The sequence below is a fragment of the Halictus rubicundus genome, unplaced genomic scaffold (genome assembly GCF_050948215.1).
Source record: "Halictus rubicundus isolate RS-2024b unplaced genomic scaffold, iyHalRubi1_principal scaffold0045, whole genome shotgun sequence".
NCBI classification, from domain to species: domain Eukaryota; kingdom Metazoa; phylum Arthropoda; class Insecta; order Hymenoptera; family Halictidae; genus Halictus; species Halictus rubicundus.
In genome coordinates, this window is record NW_027488586.1 from 1,088,039 (window position 1) to 1,106,604 (window position 18,566).

The 18,566-nt window shown below is 45.7% G+C and overlaps 1 protein-coding gene across 1 annotated transcript; it reads left to right on the plus strand.

The window, feature by feature from the left end:
* The first annotated feature begins 304 nt into the window (after positions 1-304).
* On the plus strand, positions 305-5,505 carry LOC143363392 (uncharacterized). The gene is made up of 2 exons (XM_076803990.1): positions 305-3,086; positions 3,122-5,505. Exons 1-2 carry the CDS (start codon positions 305-307, stop codon positions 5,503-5,505), a joined length of 5,166 nt encoding a protein of 1,721 aa, XP_076660105.1.
* The last annotated feature ends 13,061 nt before the right edge of the window (positions 5,506-18,566 follow it).

An 18,566-nucleotide genomic window follows, 5' to 3' on the forward strand; every position in this document is an offset into this window, starting at 1 on the left:
TCGGTTTCGGGATTCTCCTCAGCACAGCTGAGAATAATCATAATTCTCTCGGTTTCATACATTTATTGTAACCTGAAGTCCAACCGGTGGGCTTCACATTGTACATATTCATTGTAAATTTGCTCAGTGTAAGTGACGGCCGTTCGACGGTAGAATAAAGTGCTCGTCCCGTACAGCATAATTAATTTTCCGTCCCAATCCGTAACATTGGTCCTTCGAGCCGGATTCAGTGCTGCAGTCCACTGAAAAGTTAACAGTTAATACTTCGTGACCTTAGTGTACGTTTGAATTAGTGAACCAAACAATGGCTGACCTTGTGGGAAATCAACGGATCCTCGGCCAACGGATCTCCCGAATCGTTGTAAACCTGAAGAAGCGAGGAAAAGCCAACATCTCCATGGGAATGCTGCAAGCTGGCCTTAGCACGCTGCAAGAGCTGTGGGCTGATTTTCGGAAGGGAGATTCTCTCGTTAGAGCCGCAGCTGAGACGGACACGAAGGTTCGGGAAAGCTCATACCTCAAGGCCGATGAGTACGAGGACGTCCAGCAGGATTTTATCGAACAGTCTGGATTGTTGCGAGACATGATATCAGAGCTGAAGGCCGCGGCGACCGTTAAGGAAGCTACAAATTCAAACGCAACGGCAGGCGAGACGACCTCCGCAAGGTCACGCGCAGTGTTGCCCAAGATGTCTCTTCCAACGTTCGACGGACAGTACAAGGACTGGCCTCCGTTTCGCGATCTATTTACGTCGCTTATCATTGCGGACGCTTCTCTCTCTCCGGTCGAGAGTCTCCATTATTTAAAGGGATGCATGAAGGGCAGCGCAGCGTCCCTACTGAAGAACGTCAAGGCGACCGCTGAGAATTTCCAAGTCGCCTGGGAGAAGCTGGAGGATCGCTTCGAGAATCGACGGTTGCTGGTACAGGCTCAAATCCGACTGCTGACGAAGCTCCCTCCGGTCCATAAGGAGTCCTCCGCCGAGATGCAGCGGCTTTTCGACGAGACCTTCGACGCCGTCGATGCTCTGGCCAATCTGGATCGTCCGGTCACCAACGCCACAGACTGGATCGTCGCACTAACCGTCGAGCGGCTTGACCGGCAGTCGCGGCGTGAGTGGGAGGAGTCGGTGAAGTTCTGTAAAGAATTTCCCACGCTGGAGCAACTGAAGACCTTCATGATCGGTCGCATACAAACCTGCGAAGCATTAGAGGCTCCCCAGTCGGAAGGTACAGCACCCCAGAAAACCTCGCAGGCCCGGGGCTTCAAGGTGCACCAGGTGTCCAAGGTTGGCGTTGCTGGGAGGTCCTGCTGTCTTTGCCAGGACCAGCATTACATCCAGAACTGCCGACAATTCCGCGATCAGACTCCCGCCGAGCGCAAGGACACGGTCCGAAGACTGAGCCTCTGCTTCAACTGTCTCGGCAACCATCAAGCGCACGATTGCAAGTCTGCTAAACGCTGCCAGCGGTGCGAGGGGAAACACCACACGATGATTCACGATGCAGCTCCACCCGCTCAGGAGAATAGCTCAGCTGGAATTCACGTGCAGCAGGTGTCCACGCCCGTAAGTAGTTCCGCGGTTATTCTCGGTACCGCTCGGGTGTCAGTTCTAGGTCCGCTTGGTCACCGCAGTCTTGTCCGAGTACTCATAGACCCCGGAAGCGAAGTCTCACTAGTCTCCGAAGCACTGGCGCAGCGGCTTGGCCTCCGGAGAAATCAGGCCCGTATTCCTCTTCGCGGAGTCGGCCGCTCAAGGGCTCAGTTTACCCGGGGGAAGACGGAGCTGACCATCTCGACTCATCACGGGCAGGAGACACCGTTAAGGATTCAGGCCTACGTGATCTCCGAACTTTCGACGTATCAGCCTAGGCATCTACCATCGCCCGGCGGCTGGCCTCACATTCAGGGGCTGAAATTGGCTGACCCGGGCTTCCATCATTCCGATCCGGTCGACATTCTCCTGGGAGCCGAGTCCTACGACCTCATACTCCTCGAAGGTGTCAAGAAAGGGCCCCCACACACGCCAGTTGCTCAGGAAACCCTCTTCGGCTGGATCTTGACAGGAGGATCCCGGTCGGCGAGCTGCAGGGGTTCTGCGGATCGGGTCGAGGCCCCCGTTCACCACTGCCGAGTAGATCGAGAGCTGATGGCCTCCTTGTCTAGGTTCTGGGAGCAAGAAGAGATCGAGGTGTCGATTCCTGTCACGGAGGAGGACCGCAGAGCCGAGGACCACTTCGCCGCGTCCTACAATCGGAAGCCAGATGGACGGTTCATGGTGCGTTTGCCGTTCAAGACCCGACCGGAGTTGGGAGAATCCAGGCGCACCGCCGTGCGGACACTCGACGGCCTGAGCTCCAAGTTTCGCCGTTCCACGGAGTTCAGGGTAGCCTATCAGGACTTCCTAGCCACCTACGAGGCGCTTGGGCACATGTCCTCGACATCTCCCTCTCATGTGAACACCTACTACCTTCCTCACCACGGGGTGCTGCGGGAGAGCAGCACTACGACCAAACTGAGGGTAGTTTTTAACGGCTCCATGCCCTCGTCGAACGGGAAGTCTATCAACGACTTCCTCCTCCGGGGCCTGAACCTGCTACCGAATCTGGCGGACGTGCTGCTGAAGTGGCGTCGGCACCGATTCGTCTTCTCTGCTGACATAGAGAAGATGTACCGGCAGATTCTCGTTCATCCCGAGGACCGACGGTGGCAGAGGATCGTGTGGAGACCTGCACAACGAGAAGGCATCGTAGATTACGAGCTGAGTACCGTAACCTACGGGCTCGCCTGTGCTCCTTACCTGGCTATTCGCTGCCTGCACCAACTCGCCCAACTGGAAGAGCATCAGTACCCTCGAGGTTCGCAGGCCGTCCAGAGGGACATCTACATGGACGACGTCCTCACCGGAGCTGACTCCCTTCCCGAGGCTCGGAGCAAGCAGCAGGAAATTCGAGAGCTCCTCATGGCGGGCGGATTTCCTCTTCGGAAGTGGGCAGCCAACTCAAGGGAACTCCTGGAAGGACTCTCCCCCGAGGAACGGAAGGGGATAGTCGAATGGGACTCTCCTACGTCTCACAGCGTCCTAGGTATCCGCTGGCTCCCTTCATTGGATTGCTTTCAGGTCTCCGCTGCGGCGCGATCCGGAACTCAGGATACACAAAGCGATCTGTGCTCAGCGGTACTGCTCAGCTATTCGACCCGCTCGGCTGGTTAGCCCCGGTCACGATCGTCGCCAAGGTCCTGATGCAGTCCTTATGGCTCCTGAAGGTTGACTGGGACGCACCACTGCGCGACAAGGAGGAACTTCTCTGGCAGAAGTTCCAACAGCAGCTGCCGACACTCCAAACCGTCAGCGTCCCTCGATGGCTCGGAATCTGCGGGCCCAACCAGGCGCTCGAGATCCACGGGTTCGCCGACGCATCGGAGCGTGCCTACGCTGCCGTCGTATACTCCCGCAACGTCAACGAGGAGGGAGCAGCTACCGTCTCGTTGATCGTCGCCAAATCGAGGGTCGCGCCGCTCAAACGAGTCTCGCTGACCCGACTAGAGCTCTGCGTCGCCTTCCTGCTAGCTCGACTCGTCCAGCACGTTAGCAAGGTGCTCGACCTGCAGGATGCCGACCTACACCTCTGGAGCGACTCTTCGGTGGCCCTCAGCTGGATTCAGGGTCATCCTTCTCGCTGGCCTACATACGTTGCGAACCGAGTCGCAGAAATTCAGCGGATGACGCCCTTCGCCAAGTGGCATCACGTCTGCAGCGCGGAGAACCCGGCTGACTGCGCTTCCCGAGGCCTGTATCCTTCGGAGCTCCCGAGCTTCGATCTGTGGTGGCGAGGACCCGGATGGCTCACATCACCCGGCCACCCTCGGGCCTCATCGGACCCGGAGGCTAGCGACGAGGGAGCTGAACTCGCAGTGCACCACGTGGTTCGCAGGTTGGAGAGCCCATCCGGTTCCATGATCAAGCGGTTCTCTAACCTGACTCGCCTGCTCCGAGTCCTGGCCTGGTGTCGTCGTTGGATTCTTGGAAGGAGAAACGGAGAGTCAACCCTCTCATACTCGGAAGTACACGCGTGCCAACTCACCCTTTTGCGGCAGGAGCAGGCTTCACATTTCGAGGAGGAGATTCGGGCGCTCAGGAAGGGCCAACCAGTCCCAGCCAAGAGCCGGTTAGCTAAACTCAGCCCGTTTATGGATGCAGACGGAGTGCTGCGTGTTGGAGGCCGCCTTCAGGTCGCCAACCTCGCCTATGACAGGACGCATCCCGCCATACTCCCCGATGACTCACCCTTGGCCAGGTTGTGGGTCGACGCTGCTCACAGGCGATGCCGCCATGGGGGGACTCAACTGACGCTCGCCACTCTGCGGCAGGAGTGCTGGATACTCAAGGGTCGGCCAATGGTCAAGTCCTGTATCAGGCGATGTATCACCTGCATACGCTGGAGAGGACAAACGGCGTTAACAAAAATGGGAAACTTGCCGGTAACTCGAGTGACTCCATGTCGTCCCTTTTTCAGGTCTGGGATTGATTACGCGGGACCAATCCAGCTCCGAGCCGGTCGTGGACGTGGTCATCGTACCTCGAAGGGATACATCGCTGTCTTCATCTGCCTCTCCACGAAGACTGTGCATCTGGAAGCTGCGTCCGACGGGTCCACCGATGCATTCCTGGGCGCTCTACGGCGGTTCACGGCACGGCGAGGACGCTGCGCCGAATTGTACAGCGACTGCGGACGGAATTTCGTCGGTGCCAACCACGAGCTCCGGGCACTTCTTCGAGAAGCAGAGAACCAGGGGGAAGGCCATTTCGCCGCAGCCTCTCGTGAGGGCATCCGCTGGAAATTCAATCCCCCATCGGCTCCACACTTCGGCGGAATCTGGGAGGCTGCCGTGAAGTCCGTGAAGCACCACCTCCGCAGGATCATCGGCGAACAGCGACTGACCTTCGAGGAGCTGACCACGCTCCTGACCGGTATCGAGGCTTGTCTCAATTCCAGGCCCTTAATGCCCTTGTCCGACGACCCGGAGGACCCAGTGGCGCTTACACCTGGGCACTTCCTGATCGGAGAACCGCTTACGGCGATCCCGGAGCCCAGCCTCGCGGACCTTCCCGCATCTCGCTTAAACCGGTGGCAACTCGTGCAGCAGATGCAGCAGCATTTCTGGAAGCGCTGGTCTCGGGAATATCTAAACTCGCTGCAACCTCGAGTCAAATGGCTCCAGGATAAGGCCCGGATCAAGGCCGGAGCTCTTGTTTTAATTAAAAGCGAAACTCTTCCGCCTACGCAGTGGCCGCTTGCTCGCGTCGTAACCGTGCACCCGGGACCAGACGCTTCCATTCGAGTCGCGACAGTTCGCACCGGCACGTCGCAATTCCTCCGGCCGGTGCACAAACTCATTCCCTTGCTGCCACCGGACGATGGGGAAGGGGGTACGAGCGAGGCCTCCGAGACTGACCGGATGAGCGGTTCTCCCGATCCTCGCCTACAACCAAATTCACAGTAGGCACATTGTAGGTTAAGTTCACTCTAGGCTAATGGTTCACCTCATCCGCCCATTGTAATTAGAATTCACTCACCTCATTAATGCACTTCATCCTCACTGTACATTCACCTCATCTTCACTTGGTTCACTGTAAATTTCCATTTATTCACGCACGACACATTGTTCACTCTACTACGCCACTCGTTGCCGATCCATTCATGCTGCGCAGTTTCGTCAATGAATGACGAGGCGGGCGGAATGTTTGGGATTGGCTGCGCGTGGCGTCAGATCTCGAACGCGAGATCCACCGCGCCGCCCCGCTACTGGCAGGTGCTATTGTCGCCGCGAGATCGACGGTCGATCGACGACGAGTCGTGCCATAGGCTGTCACCGCCGGATCGATTATCGACGCCGCTATTAGAATTCTAATTGGCCCGGGTTCAAATTCCGCCAAATCATCATTCCGGCGGTGATAGAAAACCGCTCGCGACTCGTCGACGATCAGATCGTTAGTTCATCTCTCAACGTCAACATCGCTAAATAGTTCTCTCAAATCGTTAAATAGTAGCTCAGACGTCGCGCGTCGTGGGACCGGTCTAGCTACCTCAATTCGGTTTCGGGATTCTCCTCAGCTCAGCTGAGAATAATCATAATTCTCTCGGTTTCATACATTTATTGTAACCTGAAGTCCAACCGGTGGGCTTCACATTGTACATATTCATTGTAAATTTGCTCAGTGTAAGTGACGGCCGTTCGACGGTAGAATAAAGTGCTCGTCCCGTACAGCATAATTAATTTTCCGTCCCAATCCGTAACAGGATACTTTAATGAAATGTACATTATTGTTAGGTACGGACTTTTTGAATAAAAAGAACATAGTAATGGGTCACGGGAACATTTCTATTCGGCCGGTTTGCTCGGTACGCGACGACGTTTCCGAAATATGTATTGTAGACGTAGACACCGACGATAAAAAAGTAAAAAGGGCCATTATTAAAGACGAGGAACCCATGTACAAAAAACCGCGAAGATTATCGGTTATTGAGCGAGGAGTCGTAAATGAGCATATTCAGGGTACAATAAAACACGGGCCAGGTAGTAGCAGACCCCATGTCGATGCGCTAAGTAGGCGACCCTTACCGCAGGTCATGCTAGTTGACAAGTGCCGTGGCGGTTTTACCGAAAGAATAGGAAGAGCCCAACAGTCGGACCCAGATATGCAGAGACTGTTAGACTCAGTCCCGAGCGGTAATGCGAACGGGTTCGTAAGAAGAGAAGGACATTTGTGTAAAGAACGGACGATGGTTTGCGTCTGATGGTTCCGAAGGCCATGGCGACGCAAATCATCCGTAGAGCGCATGAAACCGATCATTTTTCCGTACCAAAAACTAAGACTGTGCTGAATCGCGACTATGGGATCCCAGGCGTGAAATTGAAAATAAAAACAGTCATAAAGAATTGTATTCCCTGTATACTTGGCGAGAGAAGGCACGGGAAGTCGGAAGGATATCGTCAGAGTACTGATGGAGACGGAAACGGTCACTGTGTTTCCAGAGAATCGCGACGAAATGAGGGAACACGCGTTAGAAAGTCTCGACAAGTTTCAGAGAAACAAAATAAAAGAAATTACGACAGACGCCGAGTGAATCCAATTGTCTATTCAACGGATGATTTGTTTGCGATAAAGCGTGTACAACAGGCGCCGGGTATGAAATTTGCGAACGAATTCTTGGGGCCCTTCCAACGAAATAGATTTTTAAGCTATAAGAGATAAGTGGTGTGAAAGTAGACGAATGCGAGGGCCCGCAAGAAACATCGACGGCGGCGAATTATGCAAAGTCATGGGTGTGTGTGTGTGTGAAGAAGTGTGATTGAAGACATTGGAGGGCGAATGCCCGGGTAGGATGGCCGAGTGTAGGGTTATGAATGCGACTATGTGTAATACGAGATGCACGTGTGCGTGAGCGGCTTGGCTTCTCTACGCGAGACGCTGAGCCGCGTCGATGTCGCTCGATTGGCGATAGCGATTTGCTTTTCGGCGGAACGTTTTTGTTCTTCGTAACGGAGCAGCGTCAGTAGAGCGAGAGTCACGAGCGAGTGAGTTGATATATTGAAGATTGTCGTTTGAGAGTCGAGTTGTCGAAGTAAAATAAAGTATTTTAGTGAGATCGGTGTCCAAACATTTCACCCGATACCTCACACCCGAGACGTAGGAGTTTAACATATTCCTAAATTATTAGAAAACATGAACTATCAGATTTCACTAAAAATTACATTGATGATATCTTAATATTCTCCAAAACATTTGAAGAGCACATGACTCATCTAGAAAAATTACTAAAGGCAATAAAAGCAGAAGGCTTCAGATTAAAACTTACAAAATGTCAATTTGCTATGAATTCAGTCACATATTTAGAGCACGTAATTAGTTACAACTCAGTCACTCCAATGAAAGATAATTTGATTGCTATAAAAAATTTTCCAACACCAAAAAACCAAAAAAACATTCGACAACTTCTAGGTAAAATAAACTTCTATAACGAGTATATACCGAAAAGGGCTATTATCCTAGAACCATTACACAAACTGCTGAGAAAAAACCAAAAGTTTGAATGGACAGAAGAATGGCAAAAAAAGTTTGATTATTTGAAAATTTTCTTATGCACAGAACCAGTGTTATCAATATACGACCCAGAACTACCAGTACACATCTATACAGAAGGAAGTCTGCTAGGACTGGGAGCTGTAATAAAACAACCACAACCAGGTGAAAATGGAAAAGAAAAGCGAATTGCTTACTTTTCGAGAAAGCTAAATGAGGCACAAAAGAAAAAAAAGCTATTTACCTAGAAACACTAGCAATCAAAGAAGCAGTGGTCTACTGGCAACGCTGGCTAATGGGAAGACCATTTATGGTACTCACAGACCATAAGCCATTAGAAAATCTCAACATAAAAACAAGACCAGATGAAGAGTTAGGTGATCTAACAACCTTTTACTTGTCACAATTTGACATGGAAATAAAATATAATCCTGGAAAATTCAATCTGGAAGCAGACTATCTTAGCAGGAACGCAGTTTTGGAACCAGAAAACGATCAAGAGGATATGTTGGAAACGGTGAAGAACCTTATAAGTCTCCAGGAAATTATAACAGATCAAAACAAAAATAATAATATCAGAAACACAGATAAAAACCTCATACAAAAAAGGTATATTTGTATGTACGTGCGTAGATGGAAAAGATCGGTTAAGTCGACTTTCCTCACATCTATCACTCCTGCGTGGTTAATTAAAACCGTGCTAGGTAGTTCTTTTTTGATGGTGAGGTGTTTTGAGTGGTATAGAAATTGTACAAATTGTTGGTAACGATAACTCTTACTTTAATTATATCGGCTGTACAAAAAGATATAGCTTAAATGAGGACTATCTGAAGACTGATTGAATACAAACTGAAGACTGAAGACTCGCACGCCGAGATGGGTATTTAAGAGATGTGAAATTGGTGGTGGAGGTGGTAAATGGTAGAGGGAGAAAATTGGGGGTGAGTGGTTAGATGTTATCCAGACGCTGTCTTAAATTGTTACGTGCCGGAAACTCGCGGAGAAAATGGGAGGAGTCCCGTCGTTTGGGTCTTAAGAGTCTTCGACTCTTAGGTTAATTTATTGCCTCTAGCAAGGGTGATCGAAGTGATCGGGACTCGGAGACAAATGAGAGACACTTGCGTGGGTCTTGCATCGCGTTGCGTTTTTACATGTGGCGCTGGAAAGTCGCAGAAAATCTGGGATAAGTCCCGTCGCTTTGGGGCTCAAGAGCTTTCGACTCTTAGGCTAATTTATTGCCTCTAGTCGGGTGGTCGAGGTGGTTGGGACTCGGCGTCAGGTTCGAGAGACCCTTTCGTGGGTCCCGCATTGCGTTGCGTCTCAACAATATTCTTTAAGAAGATAAAACAGAAGGAAAAAATAATGCTGACAGAAGAATTTAGTAAAAACCTGATAAAAGAAATACATATAAGAATGGGTCATATCGGCATAAATCAAATGACGTCCATGCTATCACCACATTACACATCAGAAAATTTCCTGGAAAATATTAGAAACTTACTTAACACCTGCGAAATATGTATAAAAAATAAGACAAGAATAAGATGTAAATACGGTCTACTTTCACAACTGGGCCCAGCACAAAAGCCATTCGAAATAGTGTCAATAGATACAATAGGTGGATTTGGTGGAACAAGATCGACGAAAAGATACTTACACTTATTAGTGGATCATTTCTCAAGATATGCATTCATATTATCCTCAAAAACACAGATGGCCACAGACTTCACGAAACTAACAAACATAGAAAAAATTTTAACAGATCAGTATCCAGGTATAAATTCAAAAGAATACAAAAGTTTTTTGGCCGAAAAAAATATCCCACTTATATTCACCGCTATAAATGCACCGTTCTCAAACGGATTAAACGAACGGTTAAACCAAACCCTAATAAATAAAATAAGATGTAAACTGAACGAACAGAAGAAAAAGGTAGCATGGACAACAATTGCACACAAATGTATAGATGAATATAATAAAACAACACACACTGTAACCAAATTCAGCCCAGAATACCTGTTGAAAGGCACAAATAATTCACTAATACCTGAAGAATTAAAATCAGAGAAAAAGCATAATAACTTAGAAAGAGACAGAAAAACCGCACTACAAAACAGCATAAAATACCACAATTACAACAAAAAATTGTTTGATGAACATAGAAAAGAGTACAACTTTGAAGTAGGTGACCTAGTATACATCGAAAATGGAAACCGTCTAAATAGGAAAATGCTGGATGAAATAAGAATTGGTCCATTAAAGATTGAGGAGAAGATGTCAAACTCAATATACAGGGTGAGTCACCTAACGTTTGCACCTCAAATATCTTTGTTGTTTCTAAAGATACGTAAAATATGGTAAGGACAAAGTTGAATGGTACTGTAACAGACCTGCCTGCGCCAGGCCTGTTACTAGCCGTGATCGCCGCCAAACCCGAACCTACCCGAACACGACCGACGGATACCGAGATCCGCCGGTGCCCGCGAACGCCCTCCGCGATCCCCGCGTCACCGAACCGATCTTGGCGGGAATCGGAAACCGCCATGATGCGAAACCGTCCCGCCGGATGCGTGACGCCGCCGGAAGATCCTCCGCGAACCACCCCGCACCGCACCCCCTCGCCTAGCGAGGAGAGAGAAACGAGCAGGAAGTCGGTCTCTTCGGTCTTCCGACTTCACCGTGCGCGGATCGTTTTTCCCGCATCTAGCCGCCGATACCGACCACGCCGATTCCGTAGCCGGAAAGTATTACGCGAGTATCGCCTGCCGAACGCACCGCGACCGAGACGCGTGAGTGTTTCACGGGTAACTGCCGAGCAGTTTTTCCGCGTCTTCGCGATCCGCGAAAACCCGCGCACGCCGCCGCGTGCAAGACTTCTTGGAGGTGCCGACCCGAACGCCGAGCGATCTTCTCTAGCCGACTAGCCGAGCTAGTTCTCGATCTTCCACTAAGTTCTTTTGTATGTTCTTTGGGTTTATTTCCTTTGGTAACAGTGTAATGCTTTTTCCTTCTAGTAAGTATGCAGGTGCAAATTTAGTTACTGTATGGATAGTTTGATTATATTTCTTTATGCATTCTTGTGCTATAGTTGTCCAGGCTACTTTTGTTTCTTTTTCATTTATTTTGCACCTTATTTTATTGACCAAAGTTTGGGTCAGTCTTTCGTTTAGACCATTTGACCATGGTGTGTTTATCGCTGTAAAAATAATGCATATGTTCTCCTCGTTTAAGAATTTCTTGAACTCCTTGGAGTTGATTCCCGGATACTGGTCTGCTAGGATCATTCCGATTTGATTGTTCTCAGTTACGTTTTTCAGAAGTTTGATGAAATCTTTCGAATTTTGTGTACTTGAAGTTAGGATGTATGCGTACCTTGTAAAGTGGTCCACCAAAAGGTGTAGGTATGTTTTCGTAGATCTGGATCCTCCGAATCCCCCAATTGTATCAAGAGACATTATTTCAAAAGGATTTTTGGCTGGTCCTAAGTGGGACATTAATCTGTATATCTTCTGTCCTCTTGATTTGTTTTTTATACAGATTTCACAGTCTCTACAGACTTTCTTTATGTTTCGTGTTAGATTTTTGGCCGTATAAAATGGTCCGATTATGTTTTGCATTTGTTGTATTCCTATATGACAATAGTTTCCGTGTACTCTCTTTATGAATGTGATACTAAAATCTTCTGATAACACAATTTTCTCCATCCTGTTTGTTCTTTTATAGTATATATTATTTCTTGATATCAATTTATCCTTTTTTTGTTGTAGATCATCATTTTTTCCTTGGTCCAGTAAAATTTCTTCTATGTTTATTAAATTTACAATTTTCAATTGTTCGTCATTATTTTCGTGCGATTCTAAGACCGGATTCCTGCTTAAACAATCAGCTTCTAGATTGTATTTCCCTGGGGAATATTTTATCTGAAAGTTGTATTGTGATAAATACTACATTAAATCGCCGAATTCTTCATCTGTTCTTGCTTTGATATTCATGTTTTCTAGTGGCTTATGGTCGGAGAAAACTGTAAATGGTTTTCCTATAAGCCAGTATTGCCAGTATTGTACGGCTTCTTTGATTGCTAAGCACTCTAAGTATATAGCTTTTCTTCTTTTCTGCGCTTCATTTAACTTCTTTGAAAAATATGCTACCGGTTTTTCTTCAGTGCTGAGTTGCTTTTGTTTTAGTACGGCTCCTATGCCGCGTAGACTTGCATCTGTGTAAATGTGTATTTGTAGTTTCGGATCAAATATTTCCAAGACAGGTTGGGAGCAGAGTAATTCTTTCATCTTCTCAAATGCTTCATTGCATTCTTTTGTCCAATCAAATCTCTGCCCTTTTCTTAACAGATTGTGCAATGGATCTAGCGTTATAGTTATGTTAGGAACATATTTATTGTAATAATTTATTTTTCCTAAAAATTGTCTAACATGTTTTTGTGTTTTGGGGACTGGGAAATTCCTTATTGATATAAGGTTGTCTTTCAATGGCCGTATTGAATTATTCTCTATCACGTGTCCTAAATATTTTACTCTATTCGAAGCAAATGTGCATTTTGAAAATTTTAATCTAAAACCTTCCTTTATTATTGCATCTAATAATTGTGTTAAATGATCTATGTGTTCTGAGAAAGATTTGGAAAAGATTAGAATGTCATCTATGTAGTTTACTGCAAAATCTGTTAGTTTATACTCTCTTATTATATTACTGAGTATTCTCTGAAATATAGCAGGTGAAGTCTTCAGTCCAAATGGCAGACAGGTCCACTGAAAATGTCCTTCTTGTGTTACAAATGCTGTTTTTGTTCTGTCTTCGACTCGTAGGGGGATCGACCAGAATGCTGAATTTATGTCCAATGTTGTGAAAAATAGGCAATTTCTTGTTTTAACCATTAGGTCCTCGATTAGCGGGAAAGGCTGTGGTTGAGGAACTACGATTTTATTTAATTCTCTGAAGTCTATACATAGTCTTGATTTCTTGTTCTCGTCTCTCTTATACGCTAGGGTCACTGGTGTCGCAAATGGGCTGTATGACTTTTCAATGAGCTTTTTTTTCAGCAGATTTGAGACTTGTTTTTCTATTTCTTGTTTATCTTCTATACTGCATCTATAAGGTCTTTTGCAACAGTATTTGTCTATCAATAGGTCTATTCTGGCTTCATAATCTCTTACCGTACCTATATCATATTTGTCCTTTGCGAAAACTGCCTTGTATTTTTCTATTAATTTATCTATCATCTCTTTCTGTGCACCGTCTAAATGATTTATCGTTATATTAAAGTTTTTTTCATTTATGTTTTCATTGAAGTTTACTTCATATTTTCCTACTGTGTTATTTGCATCAGGGGAATCTGGCATCCTTTGTGTTATTTTTAAGTCCTCGTTTTGGATTAGTTTAAAGTCTTTTATCATATCTAATCCAATTAGGAAATCATACTTGAAATTCTATTTATCTACTACCAATATATTGGCTTCCTTTTCTATGTTAAATATTTTGGCTTTTAATGTTACCATTCCATTTGTTTCACTCACACCATTAATCGTTCTTAGATTTGCACTCTTTTCATCTTTTATTTTCCCATTTTTTAATTTCAGTAGTTTTGAGTTAATCAGGGAAACATTTGAGCCTGAATCATATATACCGAGAGTTTCTAAAGTGTCATTTAGTAATAATTTTATTCTGATTAATGGTGGCACTGCAAGTTTTTTTGACACTCTTCGTTTAGTTCGGCCTCTAGCTCGTTATTATTTGTACACCTAATGTCTCCTTTTTCTTTGTCCTTCGTCCTGAACCAGCAAGAGGATTCAGGGTGATAGCGTGCACCTTTATTTAATTTCTCGCATGTTCTGCATGGTTTTTTCTTTTCAATCTTTTCCTTAGCTTCAAAGCTTGTGGAATTTTTATTTTCAAACATTCTTTTGGTAATTAAATGTTCCATTTTGTTAATCTCCTTATAGAGGTCTTCTGTCTCATTAAGTCCTTCTTTGTCAATTCTGTTTAACACGAATTTGGGTAGGCCGGTTGCAATAAGATTAATCAATGTTTGTTTGCTCATAGACCTATCTATCTCTAGTAAAAGTTTTTCTTTTCTTACAGCGTATTCCAGTAGTGTTCCACCTCTATATTTGAACGACAATGCATATATAACTGGATCCCATCCCTTATTCGCGTATGTTTCACAAAATTTTTGTTTCCATACTTTCCATTCCGAATCCAATGTTAGTTTCATCATCATCGAGCTGTACCAGTCTAAGCACGGCTTATCCAGATTTAATTTAAAAATTTCAATTTTACTTTGATCCTCTGTTATCTCGAAACGTTCACATTCTTTTTCAAATTCTTCAACCCACTGTTTTGGGTTAGGATTTTTTATGGTGAACTTTTCTAGGGCAAATTTTTCTGCTATTTTACTTATATTTGGTTCTCCAGAGGATTTTTTATTTTCTAGTAGTTTTTCCATCATTATTGTTAACTGCTCTGTGTTTGAAGCAGGCTGTTCTCTTTCCTCTAAGAAGATATCTCTAAATTGGATATTTTCTTCTTCGTCTACGTAGACGTCTTTCATCTCTTTAGTTAGAACAATCCAAACTCTTCTTGTTTGGTGTCTTTTTTGTAATGTCTTTCTTACCTTTTTGAAGGTCTCTGTATTTGCGATTTCAGTATGTAATCTTGCCGGTTGGTATTCCTCCGGTATCTCGAAGGTTTGGTTAGTTTTCGTGGTAATTGAGGTTATGCACGTGATATTTGATTTTCCATCTGCTGATGGTTTTACTTTGAATTCAAATAATAGTTTCTCCATTTTTCCTGAAATGTCGTTTTATAATGTCTATCGTTTTGCCGTCGGGACTGACAGGGTCAAATAAACAATATTGAGTTTCTGTAACAAAGAGGTTAGTTTATTCGTAACTTATTTACAATGCTTCTTTACTATTTACATTACTAATCCTACCTGTAACAAAGAGAAACGACATTAAAGTTTATTCTCTACCCTTGATATCAATTCCCTTCTCTAATTTTATCTAAATACTAACTAATTAATTAATCAAATAATTCTGATAGAATATCTGGCTTCCCCGTTTTATCGTATCTTCTAGATGTCGTTGTGTCCTTGTCATCTGCCGCGTTCGTAAGTGCGTGGCAGATTTGAATTAAGGAAATGCACTTATGTACTTTCCTTACATATATATAAGTATGAACAGGCATAAAGTATGCGCGAAAACCGCAGGCAGGTGAATACGTATATAGATAGATATTTTATGTATATGTAGTTGAATATATATATGTGTGTATATGCATACGGATATATGAGATATATGTATATATATATAAAGTAGTACGGATACTACTTTACAAACCCTCTTGAAGTTTGTCGCGGGACGGGTAGGTAGGTTAGATTACAGAGGAGACGAGAAACACGTGCACGAGGATAAGAGAGAGATTGAGACTGAAAAGTATTAAATACTATTAGTAAGAAATATAGGGAAGAATAGGCCGTAAATGCCGTTTCTCTATTTATAGTGTTAGAAAAATCGAAGTAAGCAAACGGTCGAGGCAGGCCATGTGGTTTTTGTCAGCGCGTTGCCCTTCCACAAGGGAAAGTCCTTTAGCTTGGGGGTGTCATAAACAAGGGGGCATACTGTCGAAGGCGTTCTCACGGCTGAGGATTTTTGGGACAGCAGGACATTCTGATTCTGACTGTCGTCGTGTACAGTTGTCGTGAATAAAGATTCATAGTATTTTGTAATACGCCCACATTTATTTAAGTTAACGATATCGCGTTATCTATCTTTCTAGTACTTTCTTACATATCAGAAGCGGGATTAACCGTGTGTGAAGTGCGCATTTTTGGAGTACACTTACGTGCAATTTGTGTACAAACTGTTAAGTGCTCCAGACTATAAAGTGTGCAATTAGTGTAAGGGTTAGTGAGTAACTAGTATTAAGTGTAGACGTTTTAAACTTTGAACTCTGAACTTTTGTGAACTTTGTTGTACGTGACAAGACAATTCGAATATGGAGCGTGCATCGTGTAGCCGTGACGGTGACGAAAGGGCACCCGTCGCCTTGGAGTCGCGTCTTAATAAATTAGAAAATCTGATGGAGGAGTTTTTAAAACGCTCTCGTTCGCGTACACGGTCGCGTGTGTCCCGACGGCGGGATTCGAGCTCGCGTTCGCGTAGCCCCGAAGTACGGTCTTCACGAATACGGTCGCGAAGCCCGCGAAGACAATGCTCTGAGTCGCGTAATGTTCGGCTTGATCGTGCGGAAGAAGACAGCCTGAACACGCGTAGCTCCGCGTCGCGCGCAAAGTCACCGCAGTATGTGCGTCCCGGGGATGAACAATTAATCCCGATATACGATCCATCGAAAGAGGATCTTTCGATTGAGAATTGGGTTCGCCACGTGAATGAGTTGGCGTCGCGTTTCGGTTGGGACGATCTCAGCGTGATGCGGTTAATCGCGACACGTTTACGGGGGCACGCACGCCAGTGGTACGATACGCGTGTGCGAGTCGCGACTACCTGGTCGGAAACGAAAGTGCTACTTGTTGCGCAATTTCGGCGGACAATGCCATTTTCGAAATTGCTCCGGGAAGCAGATTTATACGAAGCAAGGCCAGGACAATCCTTGGGAGATTATTGCTTCCAAAAATTGAACCTTATAAGGCGCCTGGACATCAATTTGCCGGACGACAAGATTGTGGACACGGTGATTTTCGGCGTACCGGATGAAACGATCGCCAGGACATTGAGATCGGCGAAACACACCGACCCCAACGACTTATATGCGTCGACGTGTGCGATGGGGAATATGCCTGGTAAGGACGAGAAGAAGACGAAGCAGGAACGCCAGGTAGCGGTTCGCCCAGCAGCACCAAAGTCCGGCGTAAACGAAAAGCCACGGACTGTGGCATGTTACAATTGCGGCAAAACTGGTCACATGGCAAGGGATTGCAGAAAGCCAAGAGTGGAATGCGGCCTGTGTAAGAAGTTAGGTCACAGACGGGAGGATTGCCGGCAACAAGAGGTAAATGTGGTACAGATCATTAAAAACAGTACTAATATTTATCAAATATTCGTTCGCGTTAACGGTCACAAGGTAGAAAGCTTAGTAGATACCGGAAGCGCATGTACGATTATGCATTCGTCAATAGCGGAAAAGTTCTGTATTGATACGAAGATCGTGACCGATACAGTATTCAGGGGATTTGCTAATCGATCAGTAATAATAAATAGAGTCGCGCCGATTACAATAAGAGTCCAGAATGTAACGGCGGACGTAGACTCATTTATTATACCGGATGAGTATACGGCCCATGATGTAATTCTGGGAAGGGATTTCTTACAGCAAGAACACGTGATAATGTTGAAACGGGGGAACCAACTCACGTTTAACGATATCAGAAATTCAAGAAAGCCTCAAATTATTTCTGCAATGGATATTTACGTCGTCGAAATAGATCCCAAATTAAATTTAGGGAACATTGGGAAAACGGAGCGAAAACTTTGCGTCACATTGATCGAAGAATTTCGCGATTGCATATCGTCGTCAATGCGAGATTTAGGGAAAACGAATACGGCTGCAATGGAAATTAAATGTCTTACGGACGAACTGGTAGTATATCACCCGTATCGTCTCGCGGAACCGGAGAAGAAGATCGTTCGCGAAATAATTAAGGATTTATTAGACAATGGAATTATTAGAGAATCTGATTCGCCGTATGCGAGCCCGATCACGCTGGTGAAGAAGAAGAGAGGGGATACAAGGATGTGCGTGGATTATCGCAAATTGAATGCGATAACCATAAAGGACAAATATCCCTTACCCCTCATTGACGACCAGATCGACAAGCTAGGAGGCAATAAGTATTTCACAGGTCTTGATTTAGCATCAGGGTATTACCAGGTACCAGTTGCAGAAGATTCCATTGCGAAGACGGCGTTTGTCACACCGGAAGGACACTACGAGTTTTTACGAATGCCTTTTGGCTTAACAAACGCGCCAGCCGTTTTTCAAAGGCTAATGAATAAGGTTCTGGGAAATTTGAAGGACACAGCGGCATTCCCTTACCTGGACGATGTCATCATACCCTCGAAAACGGTAGAAGAAGGCATCGAAAAATTACGGAAAGTTTTGGAGGCCTTTCGAACACATGGCCTGACCCTTAAGTTGGAGAAATGTTCTTTCTTCAAAGAGACGATTGAGTACCTGGGTCGTGAAATAAGCGAACAGGGGGTGAGGCCGGGTCAACGAAAAATAGACGCCGTAAAAAATATGCCACCGCCTGAAACGGTAAAACAGGTACGTCAATTCCTGGGATTAGCAAGTTATTTCAGGAAATTTATCAAGAACTTTGCAACGCTTGTGGAACCTTTAACGCGTCTCACACGCAAGAGTGTACCATGGCAATGGAAGGAGCCGCAGGAAAACGCCTTTCGACGGGTGCAAAAGAAATTAACAGCACGACCGGTGTTATGTATCT